Raw genomic sequence first — 14,365 nt, forward strand, 5'->3', positions numbered from 1 at the left:
CCACCTCTCTAGGTTAGGCTTTCCCATTGTTGTTGGAGACCAGGCCCACCGCAAATGTGTCATCAGCAAACTTTATGATGGTGTTAGAGCTACTCTTGGCTGCACAATCATTTGTGTGCAGAGAGTCCAGTTCTGATTCCCGATCAGAACAGGAAAATTCTTATTTGACACTACAATGAAGACTATAATCATTTCAAGGGAATCTGCAATTTCTTTCTGTGTAGTAGTGTGCATTGTGTGCGGAAGTGTAAGTGTGTGCATTTCTTCTCAAGGCAGGGGTTCCCAAATTTCCGTCCATGGCACCCAAGTGGTCCCTGTCATTTGTTTTACGATTTTGTTTTTGTCTTCAAAAACATTCAGTTCGATATACTCAATCTCACTAATGATGGTGAGTGTAATTTTTTTTTTTCAACAAGGTTTAAGTCAGATGGTAACAGGAATCGTTTCGATTTTTTCAAGTTTATGCCCCCCAATCAGTGCCATGCCATGGTGTTGTTACCGGTAATACACCAAGTGCTGGCTCTTCTGATAGGCGACGGGCCACAATTTGCCCTCTCCTACGGTACTGACATTGCCTAGGGCGTGTCAGCAGTTGGGCGTGCAGGCAATTTATATTAGATGTAGGTTATTTTATCTTATTCTGTTTCCTTATGGAATGAAACAAGCACCATGCGTAATGGGGACACTTTCAACGTCACTCTCCAACCATGGACAGTTTGCCTGGAGTGGCGAAATGGCTCGCGCCTGCCCTGGTTACACCCAAATATGACACCTCAAAAAACAGTTCAAAAACCAAAAAGGGGAACAAACGACCCATTTGGGTGTAACACCGAAAACAGCACTGCGGTGCTGCAATGAAAATAATGCTTGAAAACAGGGAATTTACAAAAAGAAAAATAAAAAATAAACAGTGTGTTTAAAAAAAGAATAATTCCTTGAACTTAAGTCAAGCCTCATGTTAACTTTACCTGAAATGTGGAGTGAGGTATTACACTGACCGCAGATTGTGGATTTGTCCCCTATTACTTACGTTGAACTCCTGATGCATGTTATGGTGGACAAAATGCTGCAAAGTGCTGCAGGAATGAAACCTACAGTGTCTACCTACTACATGAGGGGTGAGTAGAAAACAAGTTTATCGCAGGCAGGTCAAATGTCTGTGTGGGTGGTTGTCCTCCTCAGACGCCTACCATGGTGTTTCGGAACCACTTTTTAAGGCCCGAGAGATTACATACATTCACATCCCAGGTGAATTCAGTGTCATGCACATTGGATTTTAACATTTTCATCAGCAACTTTCAGCTTTCATCAAAAGTAAATCCCCTAACTCATAAATGCATTCTACTCAACAGCAAGCCCTCCCACAGCCACACACAAGACGTCACTAGCGTCATGCCTCGTTCCATTCCAACGACCCCCGCAGAAGCACGAGGAGATTAGATAGATTATTTTAGCTGGAAGACTGTTATGGTCTGGATCCGCAATAACTCTCTACTTCCTGTTCCCACGGCTAAGGGTTTGCACTATAACCCAGGACAGTCATCACTCCGAGCCTTCCCAAATATAGCCAGTCTGAACATCACACATAATACTAGGCAACAATGGAGCTTTACAAATTAATTTGTACTTTTAAACTTTAAAAATGCATCACTGTTCCATCCCAACAGGAATGTTTCTTCGAAATAGTTTCTTTACTTCAAGGAAGAGGCTTTTCTCTGTGAAAATAACCCCTTTTTAGGTTATTGAAAATGAGCAGTTCACCGCAGGGCATTTTGCTTTAAGTAAGTAAGAGAAAAAGGATTCAAAATGATCTTGTGTTTTTTTTGTGTTAGGTATTTTTAGACGTGCTTTGGGGAACTCTATTTGTTTTTGGAAGCGTAAATCAAATCCCAGAAAGTGTTTTCGGAACGTTAAAAGACTGCGAGTTGCAGCACAAAACGTCTATTTGAAGAAGCTTGAAAAAAAAACGGGTGTATGAAAAATGTCTCAAAGCGCTCTTTGTGTGAAGGAGGAATTAACAGTTGGCCTGGCTATGGGTTTGTCCATTTTGTTTTGTTTCTCTCAGAATCGCCAATTTTCCTATATTTGCCCCTGTGCCTATGATTTACTGTGGATTTTTATTTTTCCAATAATAAACTCTATCAACAGAAGGAATTTGGAAGAGTTTCCTCTGGGCTCCCCAAGAGGTGGAGTTTTGGGGGCAGATATGTGAGCATCGTGAATGGGTCTTTTTGTGTCACCCGCCCACCCATATGACACCCCCCCCCCACCCCCCACCCCCCCCGCCTTAGGTCATGTGACCCATCGGAACATCCGCTTTCATCAACGTTCCGTAATGGAAAAAATCAGCATTTGTAATTCATCAAAAGTAAAGTTAACTCTGGCACGAAACTATTTTATTAGTCACAGTCCTACATTCCCCATATGTGACTGTGTTAAACCATCTTTAACTTTATCGAAACCGAGGTTTCGATAAAGTTTGGACACCTGTATATGTATGTATATGTATATGCTTTGATTTAAATCTTGGATCATTGGTCAAAGTTATAGAAGACTAAAGGGTAATTTATGAAGCTATAACTTACTATAAATTGTTTCTTGGCAATATCATTCAATCCTTATTTACTGTTGCAATGTCTCTATATATATACTCTTCCAGTTGTTTGATACCATGCTACTTTTGTTTGGTTTGTTTTTAACTACAAATCATGCTTTAGTAGAATATAGATAGATTCATAAATAGACAGACAGACAGACAGACAGACAGATAGACAGACAGACAGACCAATTGACTGACAGACAGAAAGGTAGATAGATAGACAGAAAGATAGATAGATAGATAGATAGATAGATAGAGAGAGAGATAGATAGATAGATAGATAGATAGATAGATAGATAGATAGATAGTAAAGTAGAAGAAAAAAATAAAATAAAAATAGAAAAACTTTGCAATATTCAATAAACCTAAAAGCCGAAAAGATCAGGAAACTAAAACTAAAATAAAAACATAAACCTAACAATGAAGAAAATAAACAGTGTTCGTTGATCTTCAAATGTACCATAACGGTAACAAAAACCAACAAAACTAACGAATGGAACGAACAAAAACACGTCAGCAGAATGAAACACAGCGCTCTCCCTTACTTCCCTGATTCCCACCCCTGGCCTCCACCCTCTGGCTCATCCAGATGTGACAAACCCTCCGCTCGGCGGCCATGTTGGCTCCCTAGGGATAAAAATGCCGTCTCCAGGTGACGGATCTGAGCTCCGAAACTCGTCACATGTGCGGGGATGGTGACCCTTGTGAGGATCCGGCTGCTGGTGATTGAAGTGACTCAGGCTATCCAGTCATTAGCTGCTTTTGGGGTGGCCAGCGCTGGCCTGTAATTTAGGAGAGGCTTTGGGCAGAACAGCAGTCTACGTCATGGTTTGATCTGTCAATATGGAAGAGAAGATACTCAAACCAAACACGCTGTCGATTAGAAACACGTGTGAGACTCAAGCTGAAAGGAATTTGCAACAGGTTTAAATGAATTAAATGTTACCACTGTTACTTCTGCTTTTGCATATTTTTCATATCCACTTTGCTTATAACCCTACACACAGATAGTACTCATACATACTATATACACACTGATCAGCTGCAACATTAAAACCACCACTAATAACCACTAACATTGTGTAGCTCCCCCTCGTGCCGCCAAAACAACTCTGACCCGTGGAGGCATGGACCTCACAAGACCTCTGAAGGTGTCCTGTGGTGTCTGGCACCAAGACGTTAGCAGCAGATCCTTTAAGTCCTGGAAGTTGTGAGGTGGGGCCTCCATGGATCGGGCTTATTGTTCCAGTACATCCCACAAATGCTCCATCGGATTGGACCCTCACCCCGGCCATCCACATGATGTAAAAGAAAACATGATTCATCAAACCAGGCCACCTTCTTCCATTGCTCCATGGTCCAGCTCTGCGCTCACGTGCCGATTGTAGGCGCTTTCAGAGGTGGGCAGGGGTCAGCATGGGCAATCTGACTGGTGTGCAGCTACGCAGACCCATGGCATACCAGGAACACCCCACAAGACCTGTCGTTTTGGAGATGCTCTGACCCAGTGGTCTAGCCATCACAATGTGGCCCTTGTCAAAGTCACTCAGATCCTTATGCTTGCCCATTTTTCCTGCTTCCTATCTATCTATCTATCTATCTATCTATCTATCTATCTATCTATCTATCTATCTATCTATCTATCTATCTATCTATCTATCTATCTATCTATCTATCTATCTATCTATCTATCTATCTGTCTGTCTGTCTGTCTGTCTGTCTGTCTGTCTGTCTGTCTGTCTCTCTGTCTATCTATCTATCTATCTGTCTGTCTGTCTGTCTGTCTGTCTGTCTGTCTGTCTGTCTGTCTGTCTGTCTGTCTGTCTGTCTGTCTGTCTGTATGTCTGTCCCTTATTATTTTTGAAACTTTTCTCTTCCGAGTGGAACTTGCGAGACCTTCCATTTGAATATAATGAACATAATTGGACGTTGTAAATATGATTTTAATTCATACCAGACTTAGTGTATTTCCTCACAAAGTGTAACTCAGAGTTTTATGGGAATTTCAGTCAGACCATAATATTTTTTTCATTTTATTATCCCACCCTTTAAAACTGCGTCAATTACTGACAATTTGCTGTTTCAAATGAGTTCACTGAAGAACAGTGGCTTTGTGCTTCCTTAACGGTTAGTACAGTAACTCCAAAAAATACATATATTATGAAATTATTATTAGTTATTTAGGAATTCCCCTTCTGAGCAGTTCCTTAACAACATCACTTGTATGATACATGTGTGAATCAAGATCAGGATCTGTTTATTCAGCCAACTACTATCTTAAAATACTAGTTTAATATTTTCATATACAAGGAATTTTACGTGGTTAGGATTGGTACATGGCCGTACAGACAATTGGAATCAAACACAAATTAAAAAAATACAAATAATCAAACTAACAAAAATATATAGAATCTCATGATAGATGGATATGCTGTTCAGAATGAAAACAAATTAATACAGGCTTGGATAAGAAGAAATTTGTAGGTCTAAATGATTACTAAGTTATTACAAAATTATGACAATGTTATTACAATGTTATTAAGGCACAGAAGCTGTCCGCCCTGTGAAATATTGCTCTTAAACTCAAACTCAGATTTTGATTATCAGCTGCTTTTGACACTGTCAATCATTGCCTACTCCTGTCCATACTCTCAAGTATGGGCATAACGGGCAGTGCACTTTCCTGGTTCGAATCTTACCTTACTGGGCGCTCGTTCAGTGTGACATGGCGAGGCCAGCTGTCTGTGCCTCACAACCTCACCACAGGGGTGCCCCAAGGCTCGGTGCTAGGACCCCTCCTCTTTGCCATATACACCACCTCACTGGGCCCGATCATCCACTCTCATGGCTTTTCATATCACTGCTATGCGGATGATACTCAACTCTATCTGTCCTTCCCGCCCGACGACCCTACTGTCTCGACGCGGATCTCGGATTGTCTCGCTGACATATCCACATGGATGAAGGATTATCTTCTTCAACTAAATCTGGCAAAAACGGAACTGCTGGTCTTCCCGGCCAAACAAGGTATTTATCACAACATTGATATTAAAATCGACTCTCTATCTCTTGTTCCTACCAAGGCTGCAAGGAATCTTGGTGTCATTATTGATGACCAACTGACATTCTCGGACCATGTTGCCGCCGTCTCCCGGTCCTGCCGCTTCGCACTACTCAACATCCGAAAAGTCAGGCCGTACCTGACCCAATATGCCACTCAACTGCTGGTACAAACGTTGGTGATGTCCCGTCTCGACTACTGCAACGCCCTCTTAACAGGCTTGCCGGCCTGTGCGGTGAAGCCACTGCAGATGATACAGAATGCGGCGGCGCGACTGGTGTTCAACCAGCCAAAGAGGGCACATGTCACTCCGCTGCTCATCGAGCTCCACTGGTTACCTGTGGCCGCTCGCATCAAGTTCAAGTCTCTTATGCTGGCCTACAGAGTGATTGCTGGGAATGCTCCCGCCTACTTAGATGCTCTTGTAAGAGCACATGTTGCCCCACGGATGCTGCGCTCGTCAAATGAGCGTCGCCTGGCTCTGCCGGCCGTACAGCCACGGCAATCCAGGCTATTCTCATTTGTAGTTCCACGTTGGTGGAACGAGCTGCCAAAAATGACCAGAGCGGGGACCTCCCTCTCTGTCTTTAAGAAGCACCTGAAGACACAGCTCTTCAGTGAGTACCTCCTGTCCTAACCTACAATTACTTAGCACCACCTTGCAGTATTTATTGTTACACGAATGTTGTTGTTACACTAATCTCTGTCGCTATGTAGCTTGAATGTTATTCTCCCTTGTAAGTCGCTTTGGATAAAAGCGTCTGCTAAATGACTAAATGTAAATGTAATGTAAATGTAATGATTAGTCCTTGAACTGCTACCCTTCAAGAATGTCTGTAAACGGTTATCACTTTTTTTTTTGTTGTGGTGCCACGTGTTTGCTTTAGAATGCGGTGTTACAAGACGACATATCAAAACGCACGCCTTAGATAGAACTGCCAAAACATTACAGCAATCTGGCTTGGAGCTGCGCCAGGAGGTTGTACAAAGCATCCCATCTGGTTCCCATCAAAACCCAACTGGAGGCTGTAGGCTTTTCAGGGCTCCGTCAAGATAGTGCAGAGAGAGAAACGAGTCAAGCCAGAGGAGAGGTGAAAGACAGAGAGAGTCTGGGAGAGAGCTTAGAGGAAGTATATGAAGCGGTGAAATAGTAAAAACAGTGAATAGATGAGTGTGTTTGAGCGGCGTTGGGGGATTCGGGGGATGGGGCTCTGAGGATGTGACTCAGACTCCCTGTCAGATCCAGCAGCGAGCGAGCAAGGGAGGGAGGGAGGGAGGTGATGGGAAGGGGATAGAGGGAGTGGAGGGGAGGGGGGAGAAAGAAAGAAAGAAAGAAAGAAAGAAGTCCCTGCCCCTCTTACGCCACCCTAACTGTAGGCATTCGGCGTCAGCAGAAAGGCTAATGGGATCAAGATGGAAGCTGAAGCCCTGCGTGGACTCTTTAACGTTTCTCGCCACTCTCCGCCGCTCTTCGGGGACTTCTGTTCTTCTGAGTCCACCATCAAGGGCTATCCAAAACTAACCGCAATCACTTTGGATATATAGTGACATGAACTGAGGATTGGTCTTCAAAGACAGAGAGAGCAAGAACCGTGGACGGGATGGATTGCTTTGTGATTGATGACAAGAGGAGCTTGCTTGAAATATCAGTTACAGCACCCTAGGTAAAGGGTTAGGTTTCCAAGGACCTTCCACAGATCTTCAAGCATGTTGGATTAATGGTCTCCTGGAGTCTGACCACAATAATGTTCAAATACTCGGACATTTCCATTCTTCCCTCATCACTTCATTGGAATATTTACCAGAGGTAATTTGCAGAATGAAGTCACCTCTGACGGTTGGAGGACAAATTAATGGACCATTTGTTTTGGGACACCATTCAGACCATTCTTTACTTGCAGGGTTGCAAGGTGCAAGTTTGATGTAGATGGCTGGAGACACTATCCAGCTGTTGTGCTAAGGAAGCAAACAGTGCACATTGGATAAAAGAAAATATTTCAAAATGAAATACTATATGAAAGTCTTAGTTATGCTATTGTGGTGGAAGCCGTAGTTACTCAGTTTATCATCCGTGCCTGCATGATTAGGGTTAGGGTAAGGGTTCGGTTAGTAGGGTAGACCTAACCCTAACCCTAGTAGGTAAGTGTCTTGTAATATACTTGATTATTTAATAGTGATAATACATGCTACAGTACATCTGCCCCTGGCAAGCCTGTTATATTGATATATCAGGAGATTAGACACTGCAGTCAAGATGTTCTGTGGAAGTGATTTCCGAGTCTTAACCGCAACCATTCATTTTCATCACTGCAGGCTTTTCATAAAGTCATTCAGCAGCCATGCAGCGTTTACAAACTCCTTGAAATTGTAACACCCTGAATGCAAACAAAAATTGCTCATTGATCTATTTTTCATTTGCGTCTTTATGTAGCAAGTTTAGTGTAATATATACTGTATAGGCATAATATATTGTGTGCATGTTTACCTGACTTTATGCTTTTTTTGCCTGTCTCAGAACCACTTTGCATCCCTTTGCGTCTCTACTCTCGCCCAGTGTAGAGCTAAAACAATATATAGCAATACCAATATAATAGTTTTATTATTGTCCCATTATGTTGGCGTAAGTCATATGATATAGTTAAGCTGTTAGTTGTTTAGCAAGAGCCAATTCTAACGTGGTTTGATATTTTTAAGCTGTTGAACTGTGGATATTTCCTAAGTTCCTGATAAGTAAACAGGAGAAAGGTGTACCTTGTTTACTAAAGTGATTAGATGACCACTATTAAACTACCTTGTTTAAAGCTGATAGACACCTTGTAGACATTTATTATTGATTAGGTTATTATTATAATTTTCTTTGGTTTTTAGGATTCTTGGAAAGACGCTATGGAAAAGTCATCAGTACAAATGTGGTTCATGTCAGCTTACTTATGTCCCCAACTGAGTTTACACTTTCCAGGGAAACACTGATGGAGCACGATTGCGCCCCTCTTAACTTCCACTTACAATTCTCCGACTGTTTATTTTGAAACTGTGGCATCACTTGCCAGATTATCATCTGCAAATTCAGTTAAGGCCATATCTTGGAATCTTTACAGCCATGACTGACTGTTTCCCACCCACCTCTACTCTCCCCTACTTTACTCCCCTCTGCTCTCCTCCTATTCTCTTCCTGGCTCTTCTCCGACAGGAAGCCCAGCATACTTGGTTCTCCATTTTGTTATGCTCCGTGAGATAGCAGTTGACGTCCGCTATGCCAGTGGCCATACGCAAACGGAGTTGGGAGGAGCATATGAGCCATCGCTCAGGATTACAGTACAGCTTTGATGACCTGGATCTGGTCTGTAGCCATGGGGTCAGCCATGAGAAGACCCGGATGGGGTCAGCTGGCTCCAAGCACAGTCGACGGACAAGGTGTGCCTCCATGCCAGAGTGCTGCCACCAGCCATCTGAAAATAAGATGGATCAAGATCAAGCATCGGAGGTGACAACTGCTGTCGTTGTGGGTAATGAGGCTAAGTTGAGACATTCGGAGGTACAAGAAGACATTGGAAGACAGGCTCTGTATGTTCAAGAGTCGGTAAATGGGACGACTGAGGTTGTGGATGTTGACCTCCATCAAACGCCACCCAAGAATCAGTGTCTTGTATACACAGAGAAGTGTCACATGAACCATAACTCCAACAATAGGACTTTAAACCTTGATATTCCTTGTGCAGCTGATGGCTGCTGTCGCAATGAGAAAACTATCAGTCGTGAGGTGGAGGTTGGTACCAATGATGAAATCTGTCGTGATGATAACGTCTTTGCTAGTCCACATATCTCTGCGGATGGGCAACAATGCATATCTATCTGTCCAGACAATGGGTCTTCACTGTCTAGTTCCGCTCTTAATCAGACTGGCAAATGTCCAAAGCCACAGGAAACAATGGACAACCATACAGATTGCCCTCCTGAGCCCTCTGAGACCACACTAATTCCGTCTTTTTCTGCTGAACTGGTACCTCAGGCGGAACTCTTACATTCGGTTGGAGACAACATCTTCACAACATCCCAAGCAGAATTAAGTGTCACCGCAGGTGTACTGGACTGCCCGGTTCCCCCGATGGACAATAGCGATGGAATGTCACAGGGGGATAACACCGTCGAACTGAGGTCAATTGTTGCGGCTGAAGAAGAATGGGACAAAGCAGGCTATGAATGTAGGAATGCCGATGCTCCTGACAGACTTAATGGATTGAATGACTCAAAAACACTCAGCGAATATGCCCAGTCACATCTTCATTCGCAGGAATATCGAGGGGTCATTCGGCTAGAAGAGCAAGGTCACCATGATGCAGATGGTGGTCAAACTTGTGATCATTTACACCAGACAGTATTGGATCAACAGAATGTTGAAATAGCAGCAATGGACCAGGCAAATGCTCCAGCGGGGGACAACAATAATGAAAAAGAAGTAGACCAAGGTTCAAATTCATCAGTTGATATGCATGGCAAAGTTCAGTGCTGCTCTGAAGAAATCAGCGAAAGCAATGGACATTTTTTATCTGAACAAATGGGTAGTGCGATTTTAACCAACCCCCGGCACTCTATAGACAAACATATGGAAAATCAACCTTCTCAAGAGCTTCTCAACGGCAGTGCAGTGTCCAATGACTTGATCCAAACCATCAATTTCCAGGGAGAGCCGGAGAACGCCTCTTCTAAACTGGACACTATCCCCGAGCTGAGCTTCTCTGAATCGGATGACAATTCATCATCGCAGACGCTAAAGAATGATTTCCAAAGTTTCACTCACACCCCGGCGGCTCTGCTGTCCGGAATGGCAGATGAAAATACAGTTTCCCGACTACAACAACCTCAAAACCAGACATCGTGCTGCACGGAGGTCGACGACGCGCTATTGCCCAGGAGACTCCATGGCAACCAAGCCTCTGGTCATTACTTAGGTGAGTCACCTGCCTCTGAGATGGCAGATGGTCAGTTGCAACACCGCAGGCCAGAAACCGTACACTCTGGACAGGCAGAGATGGAGGGGGCTGCACAGATGCTTCCCTGTAGCGCCGCTCAGCTCGCCAACCCAGTCGGTGATGTGACAACGGAGTTTGGGGATCAAAAGGATGAAAACACTGTGAAAATGCGCATAAGAAAGGTAAGACAAAACACATCAAGCCAACATATGTGACACTGTTTTTTTGCTGACTGTGCGAGGTACAGAAAGTGAGACGAAGCCCGGTGACAGATTTGTGATGTTTTCTCTGTTTGTAGTTTGTTTGTCGTCCTGAGATACTGTTTTTGTTATATTAACCGACACTTACTGGGCACCACATCGCTTTTGGTCCCACTCTCTGGCACGCCTCCTGGAAAACAATGACTTCACTCTCACATGCTTACAGATGTGTGACTGGGGGGATCTGTAAAATGTTTCACTCTCTCCCAACCGCCCATTGCAAAACAAGGTCCTATAAGGGCATGGATTCTGACTCTATGGGAGGCAAAATTTCACAATATGATATAAGACTGGACTAAACTCGCAAAGAATCCCTTAAGTTAAAAACTAAAACCAGTTTCTAACAGCGTATGGAACTGTTAGTATGTGCATACTAGTCTTGACTATTTTTACTGGTAGCATTGAATCTTTAGAGACAAAAAAAGCCAAAGGATATGACCTCATCTTTACTCAAAAGTAGGAGGTGACACTTGAGCCCTTACCTATTGACAAAAGAAAAGACAAAACCACTATTTACAGTCCAGCGCACGGTTAGTAGCAAGTTCTGGTCACAACCCTCTGACAGATGTAACCAATGTCCAATTTTTGTTTGGTGTTTGCATGACCCTCCTGAAGAATGCTTTAAAGCCTAAATGATGCTGATGCTGAAATGCTTTAAAGCATCTTCGCCACATTGTTTAAAATGGATCGTCCGCTTACATAAAAATTCCGAAGGCCCCGTCTCGCTCGGGCCACGACAGCGAAATTGACATCAAACCACCAGCTGCCAGAGACGTGACCTCCGAGCACCCCCGAAGAGACTTAGAAAAACCTACAGCGTCATTATTTATCACCGTCGGCTACGGTTTCAATCTCTAGATGACTTGAAACCCCTTGAATTAAACACCTCTGAAAAAATAAAAATAAATAAAAATCTCCTCAAACTTGAAAAGAGGACACCGGCCATAAAGAACGGAAGGCACCCACTCAATCCTTCAACCATATGGCAATGACTGCGCCACTGGGTTTTCATGCATTTTCATGCCGCAGGCCAATTTATTCAAGAGATGTTGCTTCGGTAATGTCTTTCTCAGCTTTTTAGGCTCCGGGTCTTGGGTCAGGGACTCATACCCCGATTGACTTTTTCTTTTCCTTTTTTACAATCTTCCACTTTAAACATATTGAATCATTTTGGTTAATGCATTCCTAATGGAATAGCTCAACAAAGCCAACACACGTAAAACAGATTTGAAGGAGGGAAAACTATGGGGAAATACTATGGCTGTCCCCAGTGCATCATGCAGCTCTGGGACCATCTTGTAAAATGAGGCCATTAAGCCCTCCAGAATGGCATGCCCGTGATGGACCCGATAGCAGGCTTTGTGACACTGTTTATTTGTTTTAGAAACATGGCCTTATCTGGGCTTTAGGGCCGAAAAGGCTCGGGTGGCCTTTATCTGCCACCAGACAGCTTGGCAGCATTATGGCCACATTGGTTGCTTTTCTTTCTTCCTTTCTGTCCTCCACTGTGTTTTTCTCTCTGTGCTAAGTTAATTTCATGAATGGAACACCAGTATAAATAGTGCACTTTATTTGAACCCGTGAATGCTCTGTTAAAGTTGTCAGAGAAAAATAAAAGGACGAGAGATCTGCAACTGAGAAGACAGGTCTGAAAAATGACACGGCCACAGACAGTGTGTAAGAAGGGGGGATGGAGAAGGGGGAAAGAAGAAGAGGAATATGGGTGGGATGGTGGGAAAGGGGGGGTCCTATGGTTCTTACACTGTGGGAACTGTCTCCCATCTCCAAAAAAAACCAACAAAAAAACAACAGGAAGCAAAGAGGAATGTAAGAGAGACCTCGAAAGATGAGAAAAAAAAAGGAGGGTAAAAAACTCTCAGAAAAGACTAAAACCACCCGGAAAAAGCGTGGATTGGTTCTCGGAGACGTTACAGTGCACTTGTTTTCTTTTTTTTTTTTTCTGTGCTGTTTGTGTGGTTGTTGTTTTTCCCCCATCTAGGACCCAGCTGCTTTTGTTCATTCAGCCCAGAGCCTTGTAAAGATGCCATTGTTTTACAGCTATACAATGTTGCATTGAGGAGAGACAGGATCGCAGAGGCAGCATGTGGAGTGTGGAGATGTAGTGTTGATCTCGACTGGCCCGGGAAGCCACGGGATCATGGGCTCGCAGGACGCCATTTCTATCCGTCACGCGCGGGGCAAGTCCGTTGGCTTCTGACGGCCCGAATGGGGAAGTAAACTGGAAAATAAATGTAATGCAAGAGTCACTAGACTTGTGACTCCGCAAGCACAAAGTGGGGGCCCAGGCCTGTTTAGATAGATACTGTAGATAGATAGATAGATAGATAGATAGATAGATAGATAGATAGATAGATAGATAGATAGACAGATAGATAGATAGATAGATAGATAGATAGATAGATAGATAGATAGATAGATAGATAGATAGATAGATAGATAGATAGACAGATAGATAGATAGATAGATAGATAGATAGATAGATAGATAGATAGATAGATAGCGAAAATTTGAGTATACACAGAAAACCCTGACAATCAACAATATACCTAAAAATAAACAATGGGCAGTTAAAAAAAAAAGGCAAAATATAATTAACAATCAATAGAAACCTAAAAAAGAACAAAAAGCAATACAATAAATGTGAAAAAATAAACCAACATTAAATAAAAGAGAAAAAAAGGCATTTTCCAGTCCAGGATCCATAACCCAGCATTAGTCATAACTCCACAACATCTGCGTTTCTTCCATAACTACACGCCCATTGTAAAAAAAAGAGCACTTTTTGTCAACTGTCTACTTTGGTGCGATCATCTCCATCATCTCGTCACGGACCCAGGGAGCTCTCTCTCTAAACCCCTGGGCGCCGAGGAAGAGATAGTAAATGAAAAACAGGCTCCACCAGGATGACCTCACTCCCACAAAGCGTTTTAAAAAACAGCTATGTCAATGCAGATTGTTACGGGGTCAGTTTGGGACTAACGAGCCAGTCCTCGTGAACGTTAAGTCATCTCTCTCGCCTTTTTGGGTTCATCTTGGGAGAGCAAGAGAGAGAGAGAGAGAGAGAGAGAGAGAGGCCTGAAAGGGTAAAGCTGGAAAGAAAGGGTGGAAAAATGGATATAAAATAACAGGAAGCGATGAGGAATTTTGCTGATGAAGATGCCAAACGTTGCTCATGAATGAAGTTGGAGTGTAAAGAATATCATTCAAACTACCTGTGTCTTACTGGGGACAGGCCAGCTGAGGTCAGTGTAGGACCTGCTGTCACAGATATTTAGGCTTGGTGAGGCAACGTTACAGATGGAAGGGAAATAAAGGTAAATTATGTCTGGAAGCCAAGCAACTACCAAATAAATGATCACAAAGGAATTGGTAAGGGAAATAACAACAAATTATGAAAGCTGAGTAATTATTCTAAAATGGAGAGACGCTTTCGTTTGACCTGAGCTTAATCGAC

The 14,365-nt window shown here is 43.1% G+C and overlaps 1 protein-coding gene across 1 annotated transcript in view; it reads left to right on the top strand.

The window, feature by feature from the left end:
* The first annotated feature begins 9,788 nt into the window (after positions 1-9,788).
* The window catches only part of dlc1 (DLC1 Rho GTPase activating protein), a 91,992-nt gene continuing 87,415 nt past the window's right edge, over positions 9,789-14,365 (top strand). The window contains exon 1 of the mRNA XM_079998847.1: positions 9,789-10,812. Within this exon, the coding sequence (XP_079854973.1) occupies positions 10,069-10,812 (744 nt within the window). The 5' untranslated portion in view covers positions 9,789-10,068. The remainder of the gene's footprint in view (positions 10,813-14,365) is intronic.

This window comes from Zeus faber (genome assembly GCF_960531495.2).
Source record: "Zeus faber genome assembly, chromosome: 4".
NCBI lineage: Eukaryota > Metazoa > Chordata > Actinopteri > Zeiformes > Zeidae > Zeus > Zeus faber.